The following is a 27,717-nucleotide window of genomic DNA, read 5'->3' as shown; positions in this document are numbered from 1 at the left end:
TTTCGTCTGATGACAGAAGAGGCTTTTTTCTGACAACGCTCTCCAACAACCTGTGGTTACATATAGTAAGTGGCATCTGATCATCATTTTGGGGATTATCTGAAGCCCAGACAAAACCCAACTAACATCAGTACCTGTTTAGGTGTGACTCTTCCGAGATTCTTTGGCCACCAAAACCACTCCTCCTTACTATGTATGAACACATGCTCTCTTCCAGGCCAATTCTTAACATGTCCAATTGTTTTAAGAACATTGATTATTGTCCAGATAGTGGAAAAAATGCATTTTCATCCATTTCTTTTTGTCGCACATCATTACAGTGTTCTCAGGTCTTTCAAATTCCAAGAGAATTTAGCATAGGTGTCACCTTGTATTTATACTCCAGATAGTCACTTAAGTGTTATATTCTCTTGGATAAACTTAAAGATGCAAAAAGACAGAATTAGCATCAAGCTACCTAATTTTATGGTCTTCATAAGAAATATAATTATTCACTTCATAAGGTAGAAGTAAAAAATAAAAAGAATAGGTGCATAAAATACTTGAAATAATAAAATGTGCTCTTTAATTTAAATATTTAAAGTCTGAATATTTTTGATTGTAATATAATAGAAATGTGTAATTTTTCTGATAAAAGTCCATACAGGACTAGCTCTCTAGCTCAGTGTTTCCCAACCTCGGTCCTGGGGGCACACTGTGGCTGCAGGTATTTGTTCCAACCAGCTTCTGTTTTTAATTGGACTCCTGGGCTAATTAAGTGATGTGGTATTTCCCAAGTTCTGTGTTTTGGGAACAATATAGAAATTAAAAAACTAAGTTTGTTAAAATAAATATATATTAAAATGTACCAAGCAGTTATATGGGAATAATGTATTTTTTTCTTTTTAACAATATTTTCATCTTGATTTTCATTCTACCTTTCTAGGTATTCTAATTGTTTAATTAATTCATTATTTACTAATTAGTGGGTCTGATACTAAAGTACTTGCAGCCTTTGATTATTCAGTGTTGTTTGCCAGCGTGTCTACTCTGCTTATTTTTAATTGTCATTAATAAGATACAATGAAGGGGAAAACTGCACAGAGAAAGGGCAAGATACAGTATAATAAAATCAACAAGACAGAGTTAAGCATTTAAATCTATAGCAAAAGCAGAAATATTTCTAAATGTCTTATAAATGTAAAAATCATGCTGCCGTGCTTTTCTGAATGTACAATACAAGAAAAATACCACCAGCTAATTAAATTAGATCAGTGTTGTCACTGATTAGGAATCTGGTTGGAACAAAAACCTGTAGCCATGGGTGGTATAAAGGACAGAGGTTGGGAAACACTGCTCTAGTAAAGGATTATAAATCAGAAATATCATCATATTTGTGATGAGTAATCTTGAAATAACATAAAATGGCACTCCATATGCCTGTATTTAATGATCCCCCCTTTTTTTTTTTTTTTAAGTTTTGTGAAAAGGAGTAACTTTGACCACTTGTATTGCATTAGGTGGTGAACCCCTTGGATCAGATGATGTGTCATACACAACCTCAAGTCCTGATGGTCATTTCTGTTGAAGACACCATTTGGTTTATAATAAAGGGTATAATTTCTTGCACAAAACAAGGTACAAAATTGGCACAAAAAATTACTATTTTTGCAACTAGTGGGTCAAAAATAAGGAAGAACTCCAAAAAGCTTGACATCCATAACCAGAAATCAGGACGAGTCAAACAATATATCATACGTGGGTGTCTTCTCATACCGGAGAGTTAGAAGATGTGGGATTTAAAAAAACAAAAAAAAACAGTGATTTCAGAGCATTCAAAAGTAGCACAAAATATGAATGGCAATATACTTTAACAAGATATTACTCATGACTTTCTAGGGGTGCCAATATCTGAGAAAAATACTTTTATGATGAGAATTTCTTTTTCCCTTTTCAATTATTTCACTTCAGTTAAAGGATATACTTTTGTTAATGCTTTGAATGAAAGTTCAAAAGATCAAGTGGATAAACAACGCCCATTTTGTTTTTAATTTACCAAGGGTGCTAATATTAGTAGAAGGCGCTATATACAGTATGATTACTAGATGACAGGCTTTCATGCATTGCCTTACTGTAAAGAGGACCAGGAAAGTGGCTTGCTACTGCTGCTCACAGACTTGAATGGCTAGAACTAAGTTAGTTTTATTACCATGTATAGTGCAGCACTCCATTTTAGGTATGAACACAGTAGGAATGCAAAAGTAAAATAATGTTCTAATTTACTACTGGAACCCAGATTTAATGTACACTTCTGCTATAAAGAAAACAGCATTTATAACAGAGAAACAGTGTTGCCAAATAATGAAAAATAAAATGCCTTCAAAAGAATTCCTAAATAGCAGTAGACTACAATAAAATAACATGAAATTAATACATTATGATTAACAAAGAAAAAAAGAAAAAACTCACCTCTGCCTGGCACTCCAGAATCTTCATTCTCAGCAAAGGCCGCCTGACTAGGGAGACTATTTCGAGATCGGGTGACAGACTCAAGCTGTGAGGCCCGTCCCAGCAGAGACAGCTCATCTAGAACCTCACCCTCTTTGGCCTCCAAATCTGATTTGGAGGTCGTTAATGGCCTGGTACTAACTGGTGCCCCAAGTTTGCTAGGGTCATTAAGGCAAGCAGCAGTGCCACTATCCAGGCTAAGCACCCGAGCATGAGTTTTGATGTTGCCAGTGCTTGGGGTGCGGCGGGATGATCGCCTGCGGGCGCCATTTCCTTCCAATTGTTTAGAAGATGATGAAGAGGCACCTCCCCCAGATGCATCTCTAACTCTACCCTGTGGCCGTCCACTTGCCCCATACTTAGCCTTCAAAGCACGATACCTGCCCTCAGGGGACTGGCATGAGTGTGAGGTGGTACTGGAGGAACTGTCTGTACTAAAACGATGAGCCGAGTGTAAACTGGAAGTACGGCTCAGGTCACTCTGGTCACTTGATTCCTCTTCAGGTGCAAAAACAGCACTGCGAGGCTTAGCAATACCCCTCAGAGACATGTAATCTCGATGCCTACTGGCATCAAAACTGCTTGCACGTTTTTTGCCAGTTCGTCTGCGTCCACTGCCTTTGTTCCCAGAGGAAGCTGCCCGGTGAATCAAGTTAGCAGACTTTGGTCGAACATCCTCTTTTTCCCTTTCACACCCAGCAACCTTTCCCCTATTTTCTTTAGATTTCCTGGAGTGAGAGTCTTCATTGCAACCTTCCTCCTGATTTTCAGAAGACAGCTGCTTAGAACTCAGCTCGTTGGCATGAGGATTCTTATTAGCTTCTCCGGAGGGATGCGAACTTAAACCCTGGGAGCTGTTTCTACAGGTTGGACTGTGGCCCCCATCACCCTGAATCCTGCTTTCAATGATATCCAAATTTTTGCAGTCCATTAACTCTCTGCTCTTGTCATCTCCCGAAAGAGACAGTAAGCTCTCCACATGTGTTGAACTAGTCTGTTCACTGCGGAAGCTGCTGACTGTGCTGTTCGTATCACGATCTGTGCCACTGCAGTAGCTCTCGGTTGAGCCACTGCTGCGTGTACTGAGGCTACGAAGGCTGTCAACGCTGCAGTCTCCTTTCAGAGCCTTGCTTTGGCCATTCCGCTGCCCATTAAGTTCTAAATGGAAACCGTCAGAGCGGCACTCGCACGCTTCTCGAGAAGAAGATTTTGTTAACTTTTTAGATGATTCTGGCTGATGATGTCTACAGCAGTCCCCAGATTGCATTCCTTTAGAAACAGAAGTAGCAACCTGACAGGAGTCCAGATGGTAAACCTCTGAACTGTACTCCGGCAGAAGAGATGGCTTTGAGGCCTCCAGCTCACAAACAGGATCTAGCCCACCTCTTCGGGGCTGAGAATAGTGACCAAAGTCAGGCAGAGTGGGGTCAGGAAAAGCTGAACCTGCGGAGCTAGAAGTGCGCGGAACTCCCCGTGGGCGTGATTCTTTACGATATGACTGTGAATGCAATGGGACTATAGAAGCAGCTTCTGTGTCACAAGCATTTAAAGACTGATCTACATGGTGTGTACTGGGATCATCATGCTGTTCTACAGTACCGCGAAACAGCTCTGCAGGTCCCAGAGATGTTGATGGTTGCAGTGAGGCAAAAGAATCATTGGAGACAAGGCCATACATCCTTGGGTCAGATATTATATCTAGAAAGAAAAAAAAAAACAAACATCAGGCAATTATTCCTTACTTGGTTACTTCATTTAGCTTGTCAATTAACACTTTGTGCATTTAAATATTTTTTCCGTTCTGTTTACAAAAGGCCCTTCAGTGTAAACGGTCATTACCGTGGCCATTCCACTGCCCTTATGAGGAAAAAAAATCAAGGAAAATGAAGAGGTAAGCCAGAGGTATAAAATATTTTTTTTTTTGTTTTATTTCCAGTGTAGAAGAAGGGCTTCAACACCACTGGCTTTGACTTAAGGAAATTATTCCTGGGCAAAAATAACTAAGATGGAGTGACATACTCATCTCACAACTTGACTTTGCCCAAGAAAACTGCATCAAAGTGTGCCATAATAGCTGCTGATGGTGTGTCAGAAAATTTTACACCACCAAAACAAAGAGAAAAACTTTAAGATCATAAAATGAGCTAACAAGTGTGATCTTAATACATTAGAACTCTTAAAATTCTTCACTAGACTCCAGATGATCTCTAAACTTCAACTTCAAAATGATATAAAAATCTTCTCTAAGGCTGGGAAATTAAATTCCTATCCTTTATAAAACTTTACTTATTCTTATAAACAAGAAAGTACTCCAAAATCTCAAGACAACAGTCTTCTGATAGTCAAGAGTAAAACAAAACTCTATAGTAGGTATATAGCCTTTAGGAAACTGGCCTAAAAAATTATGGTTAATTGAACTCCAATGTGAGAAACACACCAACCAACATTCTTGGCCTTTAAAAATGGGCTAAAAATCTACAATTCTGGCATGTCTTCTCCTGCTAGATCTCCTGTCATCGGATATGCAGTTTTAAATACTTTTAGATTATTATTAGCAGTATTTAATGTGTTTTCATTTTACTGTGTGTCAGTCCAACTTCGGCTTATAACTGTCTACTTGCAAGAGAACAGTGTTATGAAAGCAGTGACGACTACATTTTTTAACATGACACCTTAACAGTCTTATTCTACAACACTCTGACGACCAGCATTATGTGCTGGGATGGTAACATCACCTCAAAAGAAGACCACTGAATCAACAAGCTAATGAAAAAGACAGGCTCAGTTATAGGATGCCTTCTGAATTGCTGACAGTAGTAGTGGTGGAGGAGAGAATGAAAATAAAAATGAGTGCCATTATGAACAATGCTGCATATATTCACTCTGACACACTATCACGAAGAACTTTCAGAAGAACTGCGTCAGGAAATGCTACTGAGGCTTCATTATACCAATGGCAACAAGGCTTTATAATGCTTCACCCTGACTGCCCTTTTCATGTATAGCTAAATAAGACGTTATCTTCTGGATCCCCAATGAACTCCAGACTGCATCGAAGTAAGGGTGGACTGGGGTTGTGTCCCTATGAAGTTCCTATGGCATTTAAGCTTGTTTTTTTTTTTTTCCATGAAGTTTATGAAACAGCTATTTTTCCAAAACTGGAACAGCGAGGGCTGAAGGAAGAGGGGGAGACTGCCATTTACTTCCAGCACTGAAAATTCCAAAATGCTACTATCATACCTTTTTAATATGTGGGTTTTTAGGTAACAGTCCATACCAGTATACAATTCAACCCTATTCATCTGAAATAAATAAATAATAAACAATGATCCCAGGTAGTGAGGCGTTTGAGGAAAAAAGCAATAGGTGTAGGCAAAGCCTTTCAAATTGTGAGAAAAAAAAATTCTCAAGAATTCTTTAAACTGATTTTCAAAAACTCATCTTCAAAGTAGTTTTACAGGCTACAAATGTTCTTGTGACTAGTTTCTGCTTTTGACTTATTTTTTCTCTATCCACAGATAAAAGCAAAACATCAAATGCCATGTACTCTAGCATAAACATGAATGTATGTTTCTAAAAACTAAAAACCTTAAAATCTGAAGCATTTTTTCTAATCAAACCAAACAAGCTGAGCTCACTGTAGATTTGCCCCAAGCATTACTTTAAGACTTGACACTTCCTGTTTGTTAGCTTCTCCACTGCTCCTATGGAGAGCAAGAATTCTAAAGGGAAAAGATGTACTTGCTTAACCCTGGACAAGAATAAAACTGATAATTAAACTGTAAATGCTGCTAGAGCTTAACTAGGTTTAATTAACCTGTAGGAACTTGAACCATTTTCCAAAAACAGCAGCATGTGATTTCAAGGTTTCCCCAAGGCCCACTGGTATACCACAGGTCCTACATCTACAAACAGCAACAGTCATTTCCACAGTTACACAAATTGTTCTACTGTACTTCACTGCTAGTACCTACAAATATATTTTATAACCTCTTTAAGAATATGTTTTCTTTCACAATATTTTAAATCTGAAATTTTAGATATTAATGTGACCACCAGATAAATCAGGGAATATCTTATTTTTCAACACTCATATATGTTTAAGAATTTCAAAACAATTTCACTAACTTTTAATCATTTTTTTAATGTACTCTCACAACAGCTTATTTTCTCTTCAAGTAATGAGTGCTGCAAAGAAACAATATATACTCTTCAGCAGTTATATCAACACAATTTAAATGCTGTGTCACCAGGGAAATATATTATAATAATTGTAAAATAATTTAATGAGGGAAAAGTTGAGGGAGTTGAGCACTGATTAGCATAAGCATCACTGCTTCAAAAGATTTCTTTTTCAGGTTTAGAGTCTATGACTTTAAGAATTTTGAGGAGAACTATGAAGCAGTCATGTCTTTCAGTAATGATTTACCATGCTGTAAATTCTCTTCTATTCAAACTTTCAAAATGCGGTGATCTTACCTCTGCAAAAACTGAAACACTGTACACATGCACCACAGTTGTCAACAGGGCACATGGAATCAAAACTAACCAATTGAAGATATTTTCACAAAGTTACAAAAAAGGTTCGGGCACAACCTATTTGAGCACAAGGAAGAAAATCACACCTAAATGGGGCAAGAATATTACAGGACCTGCACACACTCTAGCCCATCCATATACCCTAGAGTTATGGAAAGAAAACACAGGCTGGTATGAAGACAGCATGCAGATTTTACCAATGAACACTGCATCTGTGAAGCATAAGTAATAACTTATGTGTAGTTCAAGGTGGCAGTCATTCAATGTAAAGAAGAGTGGAATAAGTAAACAAAGAAGCACCATGAACAAGTCATGCATAGAATACCTCCTTCAAAAATTCATAGGGAAACAATCCACTGTATATTAACATGACACTCATTTCCGAACCACTTAGAAAAAGGCAATTATAAATATTAATATTACATATAATGCTGTAATAGTATGAAAAATAAAATTTGAAAAAGCAGCAGTATACATTTGCAAATGTGTTACTTACCTTGGTCCTGACTGCCATCCTTACACAAGCTGCAGCTCTGAGCCAGGCTCAAACTAATATCATCCAAGGTTTTCCCCATTTCTGTTCCTTCTGCAGCAGACAAAGTATGTGTAGTTTGAGAAGTAGTTTCAAAACATGAATAATTGTTCTCTCTAATAAATACAATTAACAATTTAGTTCACTTTACAAGGGGATAAATATTGTTTTACCTCACAAAGTACATTCAGTTCTAAGCAATATATCCTGTAAAAGTGTATCTTCCAGCTGCCTGCAATCCCAGCTCTGTGTTGGTATTTGTTATTGTATATTACTTTTTTTTTCTGGATAACCAAACATGTGAAGAACGAATCACGCTCACACATGACAGCGACTGCTGGACCTGCACCCTCAGTGTACTAGAACATGAGATCTAATCGCCGGGCTGCCAAAAGAGCTAAAGCATAGACATCAGGGTAAAAAAAGCAGGTGCCCAACTCCACAACAAGAGAAGAAGGTACAGACCTTATCTGCCTTTGATTATCATGGGAGATGTAAGGTCGCTGGTGAATAAAATGGATGTGCTTTCAATGCTGATCAGAAGCCAAAGGGAAGTATCATGTGCTTCACTGAGATATTGCTTAGAGCTGAAACACCAGACTCTACAGTTGCACTGGATGGATTTAAAATCATGTGGATGGATAGAAACTGGTGGGAAAGCATCAAGAAGAAAGCAGGCGGACTTGCTTCTTTTGTGAATGAAAAATGGAGCAACCCCTGACACATTTCAATTGAAGCACAGGTATACGACCCAAATGGTGAGCTGGTCGCAGTGGGCTTACAACCTTAATACATGCCAAGATTTTCACATGCAAATGTTCTGGCAATTTACATCCCTCGGTTTGCAGATGCGGTGATCACAACAGACACAGTATACTCTGTAAAAAGCAATCTACTGACAATACCTGAGCTTTCATCACAGGTACTGGGAACTTTAAATTTCCTCCACCCTCACAATATTTACCAGTTTGTGGACTGCACAAGAAGAGAAAACAGGACCCTGGACCCGTTACATGCCAATGACAAAGAGGCATGTAACTCTTTGCCATCTTTAAGCTGATTGGACATAACTTGGTACAGCTCATACGTGCATATAAACCCATTGTCTGGAGGTAGCAAGTCACCACCAGGACTATGCAGGTATGGGCAACTGAGGCAGGTCTGAAGGATACTTTTGAAAACATAGGAGGATGTGCTTTATGAGTCACATGGCCAGGACATTGAGGAACTGTATCACAGACAACAAAGTTTTGTGTGGATAATACAGTCCTCACAAAGACAATGCACCATTTTTCCCAACAGCAAGCAATGGATCACACCATATGTGAAGAAGAGAACCTTCAGGTCTGGAGATAACAATGAAATCAAGCAGGTGCAGTCAGAGCTGAAAAAGAAGCTCCGTGAGGGAAACGTTCACTTTAGAGACAAACTTAACCACAAGTTACAACAAAATAACATGAAGAAAGTGCAGAATGGGATAAGAATATCACTAGCTACAAGCAGGCTCTTAAACATGTGGAGGAAGGAAACAATAAAAGAGGTAATGAACTGAATCAGTTCTTCAACAGGTATGACTCATTCTTGTCAGTCCAGTCCACCCCCAACACTGCTAGCCTCAGAATCCCAAATGCCATCTAAACCCTACACAACCTACAATTACATCACATCTGTGGTCTCCAGCCCTCCTTCACTCCCTGGATTATGCATATCTGCTGATCAAGTGAGGAGAGAGCTGAGAAAACTCGGCATAAACAAGGTTTCAGGGCTGGATAGAATTAGCCCTAGGGTGCTGAAAACATGTGCCAGCCAGCTCTGTGGGATCCTTCAGCACATGTTCTCCATTTCCCTGAATGTGCAGAAGGTTCCCCTGCTGTGGAAAACATCCCATGTGGCGCCAATGCCAAAGAAAAGACACTCCAATGATCCCAAGGACTTCAGACCAGTTGCTTAGTTGATACATCATGATGACCTTTAAGTGGCTAGTTCTAAAACAGCTATGACCCCTGGTTTCATAACTTCTTACAAAAAAATAGGATTGAAAACTAGTCGACCCCACCCCAGAGAGAGAGAGCATGGCCAATGGGGTAAAAACTTAACGTTTTTAAACATACCTAAATTGATGAGTTTAAGAGGCCAATACAGATGAATGGAGAAGAAAAAAGAAATGCGGAGATAATTCATAACTTTCATAACTTCTGGATCCTCTGCAGTTTGCCTATCAGACACATATAGGTGTGGGGGATGCTCTTATCTACATGTTCCACACAGCCTACTCCCACTTGGATAAACCTGGCACCACAGTCTGGATAATGTCCTTTGAGTTTTCCAATGTTTTTAAAAACATTCTACCTCATCAACTGGGGAAAAAGCTCAAAGATTTGAATCTTGATGCTCCCACGATCTCCTGGATCATGGACTACCTGACCAACAGACAGCAGTTTGTGAGGCTAATGAACTGTATGTCAGAAATGGTGTTGTGCAATACTGGAGCACTTCAGGGAACTGTCCTGTCTCCGTTCCTGTTTAGCCCTCTACACAACAAAATTCAAACACAATACCAGCGTTTACAATACAATACAATTTATTTTTGTATAGCCCAAAATCACACAAGAAGTGCCGCAATAGGCTTTAACGGGCCCTGCCTCTTGACAGCTCCCCAAGCCTTGACTCTCTAAGAAGACAAGGAAAAACTCCCAAAAAAACCCTTGTAGGGAAAAAATGGAAGAAACCTTGGGAAAGTCAGTTCAAAAAAAGACCCTTTTCCAGGTAGGTTGGGCGTGCAGTGTGTGTTAAAAAGAAGGGGGTCAATACAATTACAATACACAGAACAGAATAAATCCTCAATACAGTATAAAAATAAAACTTTTACAAGTACAGAGCAGAATATAACAGTAGATGATATCACATAATATGCGCTTGCCATCTACAGAAATTTTCAGATGACATTTCCATTACAGACTGAATTAATAATGGAGAGGAGTCAAAATACAGTGAAGTTGTGGAGGACTTTGTTTTGTGGTGCAAGGACAACAACCTGCATCACAGTATCAACAAGACAGAAGAACTTGTGGCAGACTTCCGATGTGCCAAAAGGCCTTTTAAGACCAGTCACCATTCAAAGGGAGTACATGGAAGTGGTGCAGAGCTACAAGTACCTGGGGGTTGGCATAAACAACAAACTGGTCTGACAACACAGTGGCGCTAGACAAGAAGGGCCCGAGCAGACCAGACTTGCTAAGGAGACTCATGTCTTTTTATTTGTGCAGCAAAGCAAGCAGGTGGAAATGTGCCACCAGTCCATAAGAGCCAGTGTGGTGATCTCCTGTGGAAGCAAACCAAGTAAAAAAGTAGGACAATGCCTGAAGAAACTGAACAGGAAAGCCTGCTCCATCACAAGGTGAACTCTGGACACAATGGAAACTGTTATGGAAAAAGAGGATGATGGCAAAATTGGATGCCATCAGGAGAAATCCCCTACATTCCATCCATCCATTCCATCTTGGAGCACTTCTAGCCATAGGTTCATTCAACCATGTACCCAGACCCAGGAAAATTAGTTGTGCAGGGAGCAAGATTATATTCAATGAAACTACTTCTAAAACCATCCTTGTGTAGCAACTAGAGACAATCTGCATGAAACTGAATCCAATTTACAGAAATTTAGGTTTCTAGTTTTAGGGGATGCAATGCATGGTATAGCCTTGGATGGGACACAAGTCCTATGCATTTTTTTTCAGTGATGTGTGCATTTTTAAATTCAATCAAGCTAACCAGCCATTCTTATTTAACATATGGACCTCAGCCTGTGTTCTGTCTTGAAAGTTTCTAAAAACCCTTGGAGAAAAACAGTAAAATGTCTCTTCATCAGACTGCACTGCGCAAATAATGGTCCACATTTATTTATTTATTTTTTAATTTTATTAATTTTACTGTAATCATTCCATACAAATCAATCAACTTTTACAAAAAAATAGGATTGAAAACTAGTCGACCCCACCCCAGAGAGAGAGAGCATGGCCAATGGGGTAAAAACTTAACGTTTTTAAACATACCTAAATTGATGAGTTTAAGAGGCCAATACAGATGAATGGAGAAGAAAAAAGATAATTGCTTCCTCGGTGCTTTAAGAGCTTAATCTAAAATATTATTGATTAGATCCTGCCAGGTTTTGAAAAAATTTTGTACAGATCCTCTAACTGAATATTTGATTTTTTCCAATTTCAAATAGTATAAAACATCGGCATCCCACTGACTTAGAAGAAGAGAGTTAGGATTCTTCCAGTTTAGCAAAATAAGTCTGTAAGTGTAGTGAATGCAATCACAGTTTGTTTGTCCTTCTCCACTTTAAACTCATCGGGAAGAACACCAAACACAGCTGTTAATGGGTTAGGAGAGATTGTGACACCAAGGCCTTAAAAATGTTGGTCCAAAATAATGTTAATTTGGTGCAGGACCAAAACATGTGACCCAGTGAGGCTGGGACCTGATTGCAGCGCTCGCAGGTTGGATCTTGCCCTGGAAACATTTTGGACAGTTTTAGGCGAGACAGATATGCTCGATATATAATTCTAAGTTGAATAATTGTATGCTTTGCACATATGAAGCTCGAGTGAAGTCTCTGCATTGCTACTTTCCACTCCTTTTCTGATATATTGATTAAGAGATCTTTTTCCCATTGTCCTCTTGGATCTTTGAAAGGGACGGACTGCAAAATAATTTTATATATTGCAGAAATGTTGTCCAAGTCCTTGAAACTGAGCAATATTTTTTCTAGCATGGACAAGTACTGCAGGATTTTACTTCTAATTCGGACCAAGCCTGTGTATGTTCATCTATTTGTGTCCGGCATAGCTTGTATGTTTGCTGCCCAGTAATAAAACTGAAAGTTGGGTAGAGCCATGCCACCTTCTGCCTTAGGTGTTTGTAAGGTCGCTCATTTATTTTTTTTCGTATTTGGTACTGTGTATTAATCCCCGAGGGTTATTGTAGGAAAATACTCTGCAGAAGCAATTTAAACATGAACGAAATCAATTTTTTTAATTACTGTAATGTGAAATCGTCTGAACTTTCATTATAAGGGGGATAACTTAATGTTAATCAATAACCTGTATAATTTTGCATATTGCTTTATGTGTTAACAAATAAACCTTATCATTAAAACAGCATGCTAACCATCAATTTCTGAATAAAAACACTTACCTTTGGCACTAATAGTAGCACCACACTGTGAGGATGCAATCTATAATCAGGGAAAAAAAAATGAATATTAACAATTACACCAAAGAATAAAATTCAACTGTCCATAATTATGCATTAATTGATTGAAAAAAAATACTTAAAACTGCAAAACTCTTCTGACTGAAATTCTCAGAAGAGGTCATTAGTAAGGCCACTCTTGACCATGACCATAATTTAAAAATTAGTGTAGGGACAACTAATTCAAAAAGAAGGGGGCATATTTAATTGAATTTTCTTCCAAACAAAGTTCAATCAGAGTGCATATAAGGATAAACACAATATATTGTCTAGCAAGACCTTATCTAACACTCCACGCCTCCAGACCTCAAAATTACACTCCCTAAGGGCCTTCAGTTACTCACAGTACAGACCAAGTTATTATTATTATTATTTTTATGCTTTATTGGTTAAAATGTTTATAATAATATTTATTATTATTTTTTTATACTTTAGGGGTTAGATTAATCAAATTAACTCCAGGCACATTAATGCAATAATAGTGAAAAACATGAGTGCAAAATAAGAAATTCAAGACAGACAAAATCAGGAAATTCAAGAAAAGCCCTCCTTAAAAATCCATAGTGTTCTCTTTGCTTTCACTTCTCTGCTGCTAAACCACAGACATTCCATATTTATAGAGAAAAATGTCCTGAATAAGTCCTCCAGGCAAAAGCATTGGGTGATTACCTGATTACTGGAGTCCATTCCTACAAAGGAGTTCCTTGAGCTACAATCAACTGGAGGAGTAACTTCACGAATAAAATCAGTCATTTCGATCCCCCCACCAGGATCACTTGAAACAAAAATAAAGAAAAAAAACAGAAAATGATTTAAGATTTTGGCTTTGGTTTTCTCTTCTGATTAGTTGTCAATGAAATTTTACGGTTCTTTAGGACATTTTTGGAAACACAAAAAAGTAAACAGAATTTCCAGAACAAAAAAAAAGGTTTTAGTGGAGCTCAATTATATACAGCTGTGAAATGAATCTTTGTATCAACCACCAGTGTTCTAACTTATTTTTTCTTACACCTAATTCTACTATCATATGTAAAACACATTACTCAACAGAAAGAGGTTCTGAAAGATCAGACTGCAATTGTTGTAAATGTTCAAACAAATCTGCATGTTATTCAACTGATCAGAAACAGAAATACTGTAGTTATTATCAACTCAAAAAGCTGTCAAAGAAACCAACAAGCAGCAGCCATTTCCAATTTTAAATAAACTGAAGAATCAGCTGGGTATACTGTCTTCTGACAAAATTGTCTCTAACCTTGCTGCTGAGCAAGGTGGCTAAGAGCTCATCACCCAGTATGCTATACAAGCCTTAGAATATTTGAACACAGAATACGTACCTGCCTGTGTTCCAAGTGTTCACAAATATTTATACAAGACAGAGTGTTTTTCTGTGTGTGTTTTCATTTGCACTAGTTGTGAATTTCAAGTGCTTTTCTGTGTGCTTTGTGCTTTCTTCTTGTTTTTCCAGAGTCTAAATATATATAGTATCTCACAAAGTGAGTACACCCCTCACATTTTTGTAAATATTTTATTATATTACATTTTTCACTTAGGGGTGTACTCACTTTTGTTGTCAGCTGTTTAGACATTAATGGCTATGTTTCGAGTTATTTTGAGGGGTCAGCAAATTTACACGGTTATACAAGCTGTACACTGACTACTTTACATTGTATCAAAGTGTCATATCTTCAGTGTTGTACCATGAAAAGATATAATAAAATATTTACAAAAATGTGAGGGGTGTACTCACTTTTGTGAGATACTATATAATCAGGCTGAGTCAATGCACCATTCCGGAATGCTCTGGACTGTTTTCACCCAGCCATGCACATATATCGAATGATGCCGCAGTGTATTTGTTATTTTCTGAAAATTCTTCACATATATAAGGAGGATACCTTTGTTTGAATTTAAAACAACATGGCTTAGTGATGAGTCAGCAAACTGTAGATGGAAAACTTTACAGGTAATGTGTTTGTGTGTGGACTAGTATAACTTCAGTATGTGCAATAAGTGACCGTATCCCTTTAAGAATATTACTCAGAGTGTATATGCAGTTTAACCTGATTGGTAAGTCGATGCAAACAGCCAATAGGACAGAAAGAAGCAGCGTATTGTGCCAAGTTTGCCTGTTGGAGGCAGTGTGGACAAGTGAGTGTGAATGAAGTACTACTTTATTTGTCTCTAGAGAGATGACTACCTACTTTCAGATATATCTAACTAGCACAGCACTGAAAAGTGGCAGATAAGAGGCACTCCTGTGTGCACAATTAATCAGTCCTATACTTGTCTAATACATTATAGCAATGTCTACTCAAAACAGTCAGAATTTTAGAATTACACCAGGATATGGATTTTTGATCATAACGCACACTCCAACAATAATTTACTTTGTACTGTACACCTTTGCCTGTTATAACTCTAAGAAAGCCATGATATGGTTCTATTTATGTCTCTACACAAAAATAGTCCCCCATTTGTCTAAAGACAATGATATTCAGTGAAATTCTCATGCTCACTCAGTCATCAAGCAAGACATAATTGGTGTGCTAGGGCTAGGTAGAAAACCATGCTCTTTCTGGACACAGTGAAAAGCTGTGTTAGTGTGTATCTGTAAAACTCCAAATTGTTTGCTCACCAGGTGGTGGAAACGTAAAGCCAACGGTCACTTAGTAATTCAGCAAAAAAAAAAAAAAAACCACACACAAAGAAAATGATATCAGCGCTAAATGTAAGTTCTATCTGTTCTCTACCTGTCAAGGGTACTGTTATATGTTGTGTGACCTGCAGCATGTACAGTTCAGGTTTTCCGGCCGACAGTGTAGACAGCTTCACCTGCCAAAAGTGTTGAGTTAATTTACAGTTGGTCAGGAAAATATGTGAATTGGAGGACCGTGTTAGGAACCTGGTTTGTTTAGACAATTCAGCTACTTCTGATTCAGCTTCAGTGCACGGCCAAAGTCGGCAGCACCAATTCAGCAACAGTGGGTAACAGTAAAACGGGGGTCTAAGAAGCCAAAATTTAGTCCCTTGGCACCCAGGTCACCAATTCAGACCCAGAACAGATTCTCGGTACTCTGCAGCGTACCTGTGGAAACTGAGAATAAGAAAGGGCTCATAATTGGCGATTCCATAGTGCAGAATGTTACAATTCCAAACTATGTTAAACCAGCAGTTAATGTTAAATGCCTCGCAGGAGCCAAGATTTCTGACATAGAGGCTGCATTGGACCGTGTCGCCAATGATGAAGTATCTAACTTATTGCTGCATGTCGGCACTAATGATATTTATTTACAGCAATCTGAGGTATTAAAGAGAAACTTCATCTCTCTATGCACCAAAGCTAAAAGAAAATGTCGGAATTTAGTTGTAACTGGCCCCTTACCAAGATTATATAGAGGGGATGTGATTTATAGTAGATTGCATTCCTTTCACTGCTGGCTAGAAACCTGGTGTGCAAATAAAAGCATAGCATTTATGAACAACTGGGATGATTTTTGGGAAAGGCCTGGATTTTTCAAAAGAGTTGGTCTTCATCCTAACTGGAGGGGATCTTATGTATTATCCAAAAATATTGGCAGCAAAACTACCTGGTTGACTGATTAGAGCACCATCCAGGCCGCAGTCATGTGATCTTAAATCACAGGCTGTTGTTTATCCCACCTGTTACTATCCTGAAGCTGTTACCCATAATCCCTGTTGTGGGGCATCCAGTAAATTTAGTCTTGATGCAAACCTTAAATTACTTGATAACCAAAAAATAAGGTGTATAATTAGACCAAGGGATAAAACCAGACCCTCCACCAGGGGCATCTGTAATAGAAATTTACTTCAAATTAAAACAAAAAATATATTACCAGTTCAGAAAGAAGCATACAGTTTTAAACATTCGCTCTCTTGGCAGTAAAGCTGTTTTGGTAAATGATATTATATTAAGTACTAAATCTAATCAGTGTCTTCTCACTGAGACCTGGTTTAGTAAATCTGACACTGTTCCCTAGCTGAGGCGTCAACAGATGAATATCGTTCCTTCATAAGTCTAGAGATTCTGGTCGAGGAGGAGGCCTTGGAATAATTCATTGTAACAAAATGCAAATCACTTCTAAAAATTTAGGCAACTTTACATCCTTTGAGGCATTCATTTTAAATATTAAAACAGATTCGAACACAATTATAGTGTCTACAGACCATCAGGGCCATATTCATTGTTCATGACTGAATTCAGCAATCTTTTATCTGATTTGGCTATAAATTATGATCACGTAGTATTGATGGGGGATTTTAAATGTACACATTGATGTGGAAACTGACACTTTTAGCAAATGTTTTACTTATTTGTTAAATTCAGTAGGATTTTGTCAGATTGTCAAAGGTCCAACTCATAATCATAACCACACATTAGATTTAATTATAACTTACAAAGTTGAAATTCAAAATTTAAATATTACTCCATTAAATGAAGTTATTTCTGATCATTACTTAATTACATTTGATTTAGGCCTACACTCACAGATTAAAACAAAGAAAGTGTGACATTCTAGGTTGTAATTCTGCTTCAAAACTTAGATACTTTGAGCAAGTTAAGGTAACTGTGGAATCAGTTAACATCAAATGTAAACATGGAAAACAATTCCACAAAACAACAGATCAGCTAACATCACATTATAATGTGACCTTGACAGATGCTCTGGATGCAGTGGCTCCCCTTAAAATAAAAGTGATCAAAGCACATTGAAACTCTCCCTGGTTTAATGAAAACACTCGAGCTCTTAAATTAGAGTGTCGAAAACTGGAGTGCAGATGGAGAACAACAATGCTACATTTCTTTCAAAAAGCATGGACAGAGGTGTTAAAAAATATAAAAGCGCTCTCTTTAAAGCTCGCTCAGCATAAAATTCTACAATAACAGATAGCAATAATAAAAATTCTTGGGTACTGTTTAGAACAGTGGCTAAATTAACAAATGGCAATTCAGATCTACAGTGCAAAATATCAACAGATATTAGCAGTACAGTATGAACTTCTTCAATGAGAAAATTAAAAATAAGATCCCAGATCTCAGCAACACAGTACAAACCGCATAATACCTTAGCAGACCCTGCCTCACATCACATTCAGCACTTTAGTAATTTTAATCCTGTAACTGAGCAGGAAGTCTTAACTTTAATTTCTAAAAATGAAACCCACTAATTGTCCAGTGCCAACAAAACTAACAAAAAATGCAATATGCCTATTCTAAACATTATCAATAGTTTATTATTGTATTGCACAGTACCTGATGCACTAAAAGTGTCAGTCATTAAACCATTACTTAAAAAGTCAGACCTAGACCCACACATACTTAAAAATTATAGACCTATTTCAAATTTACCCTTTCTCTCTAAAATTCTAGAAAAAGTAGTCCGCAATCAGCTTAGCATTTGACACTATTGACCATTCTATTTTACTGCACAGGCTAGAAAATGATGTTGGCCTTACAGGCACTGTGCTCGCTTGGTTTAGTTCTTATTTATCAAATCGATTCCAATATGTACAGAAATGTGCTAAAGTACTCCATTATACACAGAAGTGAGATATGGTTTCCCGCAGGGCTCAGTACTGGGACCTTTACTGTTTTCACTTTACATGCTTCCACTTGGATCTATGCTTAGGAAACAATGTTAATTTTTATTTATAAGCAGATGACACCCAGTTATACCTTTCATTTAGATCAAATGAAGTTTCTCCGATGTTGTCTTTAATTAGTTGTGTTAGTGAATTAAAGGATGTGGATGGATGAGAATGACCTATCTTTAAACACTGAGAAAACAGAGATGTTAATTGTTGGTGGAAATAACACTGTTTATAACAATATTTTGTCATTTAACTCAGTTGGAAACACCATTAATTTTACTGAATCAGCCCGCAATCCAAGAATTTTCTTTGACTCTAGCATGTAATTTAAAGCGCACAGTATAAAGTTGTCCAAATCATGTTTCTTCCATCTTAAAAATGTTGGGAAATTAAGGCATTTCCTAAATAAGCAGGATTCTGAAAAAATAATTCATGCATTTATTTCTAGTAGGATAGACTACTGCAATGCTGTGTTCACTGGATCTAACTGTTCTTTATACAGCCTCCAGTTAATCCAAAATGCTGCTGCAAGAATTATTACAAGAACAAGAAAATATGAACACATCACTCCAGTTCTTAAATCTTTACAATGGCTCCCAGTTAAGTTTAGGGCAGATTTCAAAATCCTCCTTTTAACATATAAAGCATTAAATGGCCAAGGTCTGGTTTACTTGTCTGAACTTATCATGACTTACAAACCAGAGTGCACATTAAGATCTCAAGATGCTGGTCTGCTTATGATTCCAAAAATTAATAAAATAACAGTGGGAGGTCGAGCTTTTAATTACAGAGCCCCTAAACTGTTGAATGGTCTGCCTGCTACTATAAGAGATGCCCCTTCGATCTCAGCTTTTAAATCTCGGCTGAAGACTCACTACTTCAGTTTAGCATACGATGACTAGAGCTGCTGATTAACTGTACAGACTGCATCTCTGTTAGTCATTAGCACTAAAACATAAATAACATGATAGTTATAATTTGTTACTAATCCTCACCTATTCTGTTTCTCTTCTCGGTACTCAAATTTGTAACGTGGTGCCATGGCCCACCTACCAAGTTGTTTGGCCTGCCTAACGTAAAGTCATCCCTGATGGGAGGATTGAAGGAATAGTGGGGTACAGGGGTCCTTTCATCGGATTGGCCCTGTTCTGACTCAGCTGTGGAATGGCTAAATGGGGGAGGCAGCTTGATGGCTGAGGTCTTCAGGACTCCAAACAAATTCAAATCATATTATGGGATATCATCTACTGTTAAATTCTGCTCCATACTTGTATTTTTTTTTATTTTTTATACTGTATTGAGGATTTGTTCTGTTCTGTGTATTGTATTGACCCCCTTCTTTTTGACACCCACTGCACGCCCAACCTACCTGGAAAGGGGTCTCTTTTTGAACTGCCTTTCCCAAGGTTTCTTCCATTTTTTTCCCTACAAGGGTTTTTTTGGGAGTTTTTCCTTGTCTTCTTAGAGAGTCAAGGCTGGGGGGCTGTCAAAAGGTAGTGCCTGATAAAGCCCATTCCGCCACTTCTTGTGTGATTTTGGGCTATACAAAAATAAACTGTATTGTATTGTATTGTATTGTATTGTATTGTATTAAGGCTAAACAGCAGAAACTCTGCCTCCCACTAACCTTCTTTTCAAACTGTTCAGCCTTTACCTACTTTTTATTTGTGACATGTTTAGGCACATTATTCTGACAATACACTTAGAGGTTATTTTCAGAATAAAATGTGCAAAGATGAAAGAATGAATATGAAGTGTCATAATGACATCAAGAAGAGCATCAGTTTTACTTGAACAGGACATTAAACATAGTCATCGCAAGCTAAAGGGGGTCCAGGACTAAGACTGACACAAGTCACTTACCATTCTCAAATTTAGCTTACAATGACAAAACATTAAATAACAGCTTAATAACATTTTAAAATTCCTACTCATCAATCTGAGAAACAGTTCTGAGAACTGTTAAACTGACCATCAAATCGCACACTGAATTTTTCAAATTAATGACATTCATGGAACAATTTTTCTTTACCGACAGATTTCAGCTAATGGAGCTGGACATCAAAAACAACCTCTAAAACATAAGAAAAAAGAGTGGTTTTAGAAAAAAAGAATGCCATTGTATTCTTTATTGTGGATTTCTCCTCAGGCAGAAAACTGCTACATTGTGAACAATTCCTTCAACTGAATTTCAACAATAGTCTGGATTAAATGAGAAAGCCTGGCATATATATGGTTTTATTTTGGTGAATCAGAGACTCGGATGGTAAAATAATGTGGCTTATAAAAGGAATACTGTAAGTGAAAAAGTACAAGTCTACACTTAACTAAATGCATTTTGTTCAAATTAGTTTTGTACTGCTCTCTTTACTCATAATACTTCTGTCACTTTTACATCTTGCAATAATTAACTGAAAAAAAGTAACAGGGTTTTGTTAACTTAATATACAAGCTTTGTTACCTGTTAAAGACAGATAATAGAAAAAATGAAGACATGATTGATATTTCTTGAGTTGTGTGTACCACCAGTGTTTGCCCTACTGTTTTATACAGTATCCTCACGTGTCCTAAATATTGGCTGGTGTTTCCTTTTTCAGCCACGTTACTATGAAGCCTGTTTCTCACTCTGCCATTTCAAGGTGTAATCACCACCTGTTGGCTTTTTCACTACTGCCAGTGGTAGACAGGCCCCCATTACCTGCTGTGAAAACATATACTGTATATTGTTGCTAATAGTTGTGGTGTTTTAAGGTGACTCTCAGCATTCCTTCAATGTTTTATCTTGGTACCCTTGTGTGTCTCAACCTCTCTTGCCCAGCATTTCCTGTCTTGATCTTGTGTGAATGAGGAGCCAGAGGGAAAATAACCAATCAGACCAAAGCTAAAATGATCAATCTAATTACTTGAGGGACCGGCAACACAGTACTTTATTTACACAAAACAGATATCACTAAGACACTAAAAAGAAATGCAAAGTAATATGAAAGTAAAAATAATAACACAAAGGGCTTCTTATAGTAATAGTAAAACCAAGGAGGCCAATATATAAAAAATTGGTAAATTTACCAAATGAAAAGAACAGAAGGAAGGGATGCACACAGTGAAAAATACAAGCAAACTAGGAATGCAGCTACCATTTGTGGCCGACCTGTAAACTTCCTTAACCCTGTCTACCATTTGAAGTGATGTGCAAGGAGAATTTGAGTGAAGGAGGATTAGACCAGTGTTGGGAGTAACAAAGAGACTGACAAAGGCGTAATAAAACAACAACCAGGAAATCAGTACCCAAGAATCTGTCTGAACTAAATGTATCCTTGGGAGAACTTTCTTCTTTGTCCTTTCAAAGAGTACAGTTCCACAAGTTCCTATCAGGATACGTTGCCGCCTTTGCCATTTCCTCCATGACCTAATTCTCTCATTACAAGATCAATTATGTTTGGCACCACATCAGCTGCCTGACCTCTAGTGCCCTGGGGAAGTGCTACCTGTTTTCTCCTAGGTTACAATCCATATAATGTATGAATTCTTGATTTTTCTTTTTAGATAAAGAATTTTTGGTACTGGCACATTTGGTGTTTTGATATTACATTTATCTTCATTGATGATGGAACAGCTGATAGCTGTAGCACAATGAAACATGTGGTGTACAGAAACATGTGATCTGCTCAAATTCCAGTAGATGCCTCCAAATTCATTGGACAGCACTTCATCCTACAACAATGTAGAAACCAAACATAATGTTTGGACCAATGTAATGATCCAAACATAATGCTAAGGCCACATGGCAGTTTTTCAAAGCTAAAAAATGGAAAATTCTTGAATGGCCAAGCTAGTCCCCAAATATAAATCAAATTAATCATGTCTTCCATGTGCTGAAGAGAAAAAAAAAGTGAACAAGCCCCCAAAACAAGTGGGAGTTGAAGATGGCTGCATTAGAGGCTTGGCAGAGCATCACCAGGGAAGATTATCCTCAGCACTTGGTGATGTCTATGAATTGCAGACTTCAAGCAGTCACTGCATGCAAGGGTTATGCAACGACATCCTAAATGTGACTGTTTTAATGTACCTGTGTTTTGTGGTCCATTTCTAGATAAGGCACTTTAAGGTTCTTTTTACATTGGTGAACAAGTTAATAGCGGAAATGCCAAAACCGGTCAACTTGATTCACACAACATGTCCTGCAAAACTTGCCTATCCAACATTCACTCAGCACAAATAAGCTCAAGTATAAAGCAAAAATATCTCAACACCAGCCAAGGCTAGCTACCTCCAATTCAATACCTTACCAGGGGCTGGAAGCCATTCTGCTCACACGGCGTTTCTGCCGGAATTCACTTACATGTTGATCAGTCTTCAGATTGTTTCCTCTGCAGGGGCTACACTTCAGAATACCCTAGCAAAAACCAAGAGCAGCTACAGTAATCCCTCCTCGATCGCAGGGGTTGCGGTCCAGACCCCCCCGCGATAGATGAAAATCCGCGAAGTAGAAACCATATGTTTGTATGGTTATTTTTATATATTTTAAGCCCTTATAAACTCTCCCACACTGTTTATAAATATTCCCCGCACAGTTATACAGCATAAACCCTTTATATTCTCTTAGATATTAGGTAAAATTCATTTAAATTACCGTATACCTTCCAATAGTAGCCCCGGTGTTTATTCCAAAAATTATTCGGACGGCCCAGCGTTTAAGAGAGACCGGCAGTTGCTGGAGACCGGCTATTATTCGTCTCACAGACAGAATGGTAATGGGTAAACGAGATTCATTTGGCAGTAAAATACAGTATGGTACCGTATTTACGGTCACAAAATGTTGGCAACAACACCGGATGAACATTTCAGGATTTAATGAAATTATCAGTACAGCAGTACGGTCTTATTAAAACAGTTATACAGCATAAACCCTTTGTATTCTCTTAGATATTAGGTAAGATTCATTGAAATTACCGTATACCTTCCAATAGTAGCCCCGGTGTTTATTCAAAAAATTATTCGGACGGCCCGGCGTTTAAAAGAGACCGGCGGTTGCTGGAGACCGGCTATTATTCGTCTCACAGACGGAATGGTGATGGGTAAACGGGATTCATTTGGCAGTAAAATACAGTATGGTACCGTATTTACGGTCACAAAATGTTGGCAACAACACCGGATGAACATTTCAGGATTTAATGAAATTATCAGTACAGCAGTACGGTCTTATTAAAGCAGTATACAGTACAGTACTACCGTAAGCATGAAAAACAGGTACGGTAGACGTCAACTTTCTTGCCAATGATACCACCAGCACTGGCCTACACCAGTCCGAATTTCGCACGAAAGCGCTCATCAGCCCGACAAGTCCCCTGCGGGACATAAGGAAATGCAATAAGCTCCAAACTCACGCATATACGTATACATTACGACATGAGACTGGATAAGATACAATAAAGTACAGTACTTACCATCTACTCATCGTCTGAATAGGTAATGATTGCTTCGTTATTTGCAAGTTCTTCTTCATCTTCCTCTTCTTGTGATGGCAATGCAGGTACTCCCATTGCTTGTTGTCACGCAGTAATCAGTTTTATCAGGATTAACGTGTCAAAGATGGCATTTTCATGTTCTTCCCGCCACCTCTGCCCTCCCTGTGGGGTTATGACTGACGTGGAGACGAAAGGGCAAAATGTACACAAAGAAATTTCTTTTTGACTTTCTCGCTTTCTCGATAGCATCCAATGACAAAACATTTTTGACACGAAAAGGTACTTACCGTATGATTCACTGCAGGAGGGTGGTAGCCCAGGTGGTACAAAAAGAGGATTAGCATACGAAAAAGGCGGTGGGTCATTGGAGATCGGCATTTACTACAGACCGGCTACTATTAGAGACCGGCGCCTATTTGTCGCGACATCTCTTCAAACCCGGCGCTTATTGGAAACGGGCGTCAATAAGAAGCCGGCCACTACTAGAAGATATACGGTATGTATGTAAACACACTGTTTATATACAATAAAACCTAAATATTATTTTAAAGATATCGAATGTCTCCGATATCACATATGTTACAGCCATTATGATAGACAGGCCACCGGCAATAAATACATACAATGCAAAAAAAATTGTATACAGTAAATGTATGTACAGTGACACTAAACATACGTACATGTACTAAGTACTGCAAGTAGAAAATTAATTATGGTTACTCACCAACAATGACACGATGACTTGTCTTATAACGTTGAGTTTAGTTTTACTGCATAACAAAGGAGAGCATTACAGGCGACTGTGTAGCACTGCCGTTGTTCTTCTAACCGGCAGTCTTCAATCCAAATCCCTAAAGCAGATTCCATCCAGACTACTGCCTTATTACATCCACTTACAACTCGGTTTGCACCCTGGTTAAAAGGACACAGCGGCAGTAGATCTTATATTCCTTTCCTACTTTTTAAATAAAAATAATCGTAGCCTCATTGATGCCGTAATGGCATCCTACAGTGGTGTAGCTTTTCCCTTCCTTCAACATATCCAAAACGTTTACATTTTCGGCAAACATTAACATCTTCCATTGGCGCTTGGGCAGAGACCCAGAAGCAGTAGCAGGATCAGATCGTTTTGGAGCCATAATGAAGGGCTAGACTATGCACAAAGATAAACACAAAAGAGCACAAAAGTTAACTCTTTACACAGCGAAAAACGTTGATGCTGAATGAGCGAATCGAGACTTACTGGTTAACACCGCAGAATCGAATTCAGCGCTCCGTCGCTGAGCCATTCAGCACACAGGAACTTAACTGCGTGCTCTGATTGGTTAGCTTCTCAGCCATCCACCAATAGTGTCCTTTGTATGAAATCAACTGGGCAAACCAACTGAGGAAGCATATACAGGAAGTAAAAAGACCCATTGTCCTCAGAACCCACGAAGCAGCGAAAAATCCACATTATATATTTAGATATGCTTACATATAAAATCCGCGATAGAGTGAAGCTGCGAAAGTCGAAGCGCGTTATAGTGAGGGATTACTGTATTCCTGTTGGGCTTTTGTATCCCGATGGCTACCTTTGAAAGAGCTACATGATCTTAACTGAAGCCAAGGGCTAATCACTACTCCTGACAGTATTTAACCTAAATGGGCATAGTTTGTTTCATTAACAATCATTGTTTATTGCTAAATATCAGTTAACAAACAGGACACTTCAGTAGAGCAAAATTTTAAATTATTTTAATCATTAATTATGTTTATCTGAAGGATAAACCAAGTATAAATGTTAGATATGAAAACATACAACCTTAACGATGATTCAAACCAGGGTCATACACCAAGTTTCGTTTCAGGTGGCTATATAGCTTTGGGTGTTGCAGTCTGTGTTTTGTTAAACTAGGCATGATGCTTGGGAAGAAAGGGGCAGTGTGCAGGTGGCAAAGTCTGACCGAGATATTTTCTGTTTGTTTCTTGTTTCTCTCTCTCCCCCCTCCTAGTCTTGGCAGTTTTGAAGTCTCTCTGCCAGTGCCTTTAAAAACCCTTTGAATTTATTTATTGTGTCTTGCTGTTCCAAGCCTCCATTTCACATATTCTTAAAAGCATACACATATTTGTCACTTTTAAGTTTAAATATATAAAGTCTAACAAACAATGACTCTCTTTAACAATTTATACTTATTTCCTACAATTCCTGTCTGTGTCTATTTTGCATACATCCCAGAATGTTAGCTAGAGTTAGAAAACTACCTCATGAATATTAATGATATAACGAGGCTATGTGTACCAGCTTGCTAGTTCAGTTACAGAGCATTTCGATTACAAAATATCAGTTTAGCAACTGTAATAAACTGTGTGTCCAAGACTGTGCAAGTGCCATTATAAAACAGTTCTAAAATAAAAATACACTAACACAAAACACATAAATGAAATATTACAAGTAGTATGTAGCAAACTTGTAAAAGCGTAATTTTCAAAACAGCATTACAACCTGACATTGTTATGTTCCAAAAATCATGGTGCCCTGAAATGAGGGGACAATGTAGAAAAAATTTCTGCGTGGTGTGACCAACATGTTTGCAGAGTTTAATTTAAGGCTATATGCCATGTGCACTTTAATCACATCTGAATTGTATGATTTGTAATTTTAAACTGAGGAGAAGAGAGGTAAACCTGCTCTGAAACTGCTCTAAAAAGAACTCAAACAAGATAGTGTTTATGTTGAAGTACTATGCCAAGATGAGCTTGAAGTGCACAATTATAGATTGAGGGGCTCTTCTTCCTGCTGGTCTTAAAGCAGGACTGTTTTATTAATTTGCAGTAAAAAAGAGCAAATAAATATATACTGGTAATTTTTTACTATCCGGGAGGCAGAAAAACATGAGGGTAATGAGCAAATTACAAAAGATCAAGTGGCACTCTGATCCAAACTTAAAATCCTCAAAAGAATGCCCTCGTAAACTGAAACGAGCAGGCCAGCAATTTGATAGTGAACCAGCTTTGTGAAAATGAGGGGATACACCACCCAGAGTTTTCAATTTTATTATTAACATCAAAATGTATTGTGATATATTTTTAGAATATAATAAATTAAACTACAGAACTGTTATTTACATATACTGCAGGCCCCAAAACTGGATCACAGACCCATTAAGCAGGATCACAATGGAAACTGTAAAAGCATCCTAAATTACTGATCAGACTGCCTTCCACTAGATGCTGTTTTTGCATTTGCTAGAAATAAAACTATGCACCTTTCATGAACTGCATGTCTTGTGGACTTTTACTTCATTTTTCTTAAGTTACCTGTTCAGCTTGTTTTTGTGGTATTGAACTACATATATTTTTGTTTCACTTTCATTTTTTGACTTGTGTTTTTTATTAGTCACTTAATTTTGAATTTACCGCAATGCCATTTTGTTTTCTTGTGAACATTACTATTTTGTGCTTCGTTGCCATGAGGCAGCTGCTGGCTCCAGAAATCATGTATGCCATGTTAGATAATTGATGTGACACTATTTACACCTTACAACGTGGATAAAATAAAAGTACTTTCAAGAGCCCTTTGCTTTTTCAGATTTTGGCATTTAGACTATTTTGCTAGAATTCCTTGACTTCAACTATTTGATTGGGCTCTGTGGCAAGTTAGTCTGACTTTCTGATTTTGACCCCTGACATTTCTTTGGTTCAAGATTTTCATCTCCTGATCAATAGCACGGGACTACACTTTCCATCAGTTTAATAAACCACAAGCCTAGTTCAGGATCAGTGAACACCATGTTTTTTTTGTTTTTTTTAAAACTGATTACTAACAACATAGGGTTGAGGAAA

The 27,717-nt window shown here is 37.8% G+C and overlaps 1 protein-coding gene across 4 annotated transcripts in view; it reads right to left on the bottom strand.

Annotated features, from left to right (window-relative positions):
• Positions 1–27,717, bottom strand: part of pcnx1 (pecanex 1) — a 171,304-nt gene that overhangs the window by 122,056 nt on the left and 21,531 nt on the right. For all 4 annotated transcript variants that reach the window (XM_039741440.1, XM_039741437.1, XM_039741438.1 and 1 more), the window contains exons 3-6: positions 13,484–13,589; positions 12,758–12,797; positions 7,523–7,612; positions 2,449–4,185 (exon numbers count right to left, since the gene is read on the bottom strand). In XM_039741440.1, the coding sequence (XP_039597374.1) occupies positions 2,449–4,185; positions 7,523–7,612; positions 12,758–12,797; positions 13,484–13,589 (1,973 nt within the window). The remainder of the gene's footprint in view (positions 1–2,448; positions 4,186–7,522; positions 7,613–12,757; positions 12,798–13,483; positions 13,590–27,717) is intronic.

The sequence above is a fragment of the Polypterus senegalus genome, chromosome 18 (genome assembly GCF_016835505.1).
Source record: "Polypterus senegalus isolate Bchr_013 chromosome 18, ASM1683550v1, whole genome shotgun sequence".
NCBI classification, from domain to species: Eukaryota; Metazoa; Chordata; class Cladistia; order Polypteriformes; family Polypteridae; genus Polypterus; species Polypterus senegalus.
The sequence above is the reverse complement of the archived record's forward strand: the minus strand, read 5'-3'. Positions and strand labels throughout refer to the sequence as shown.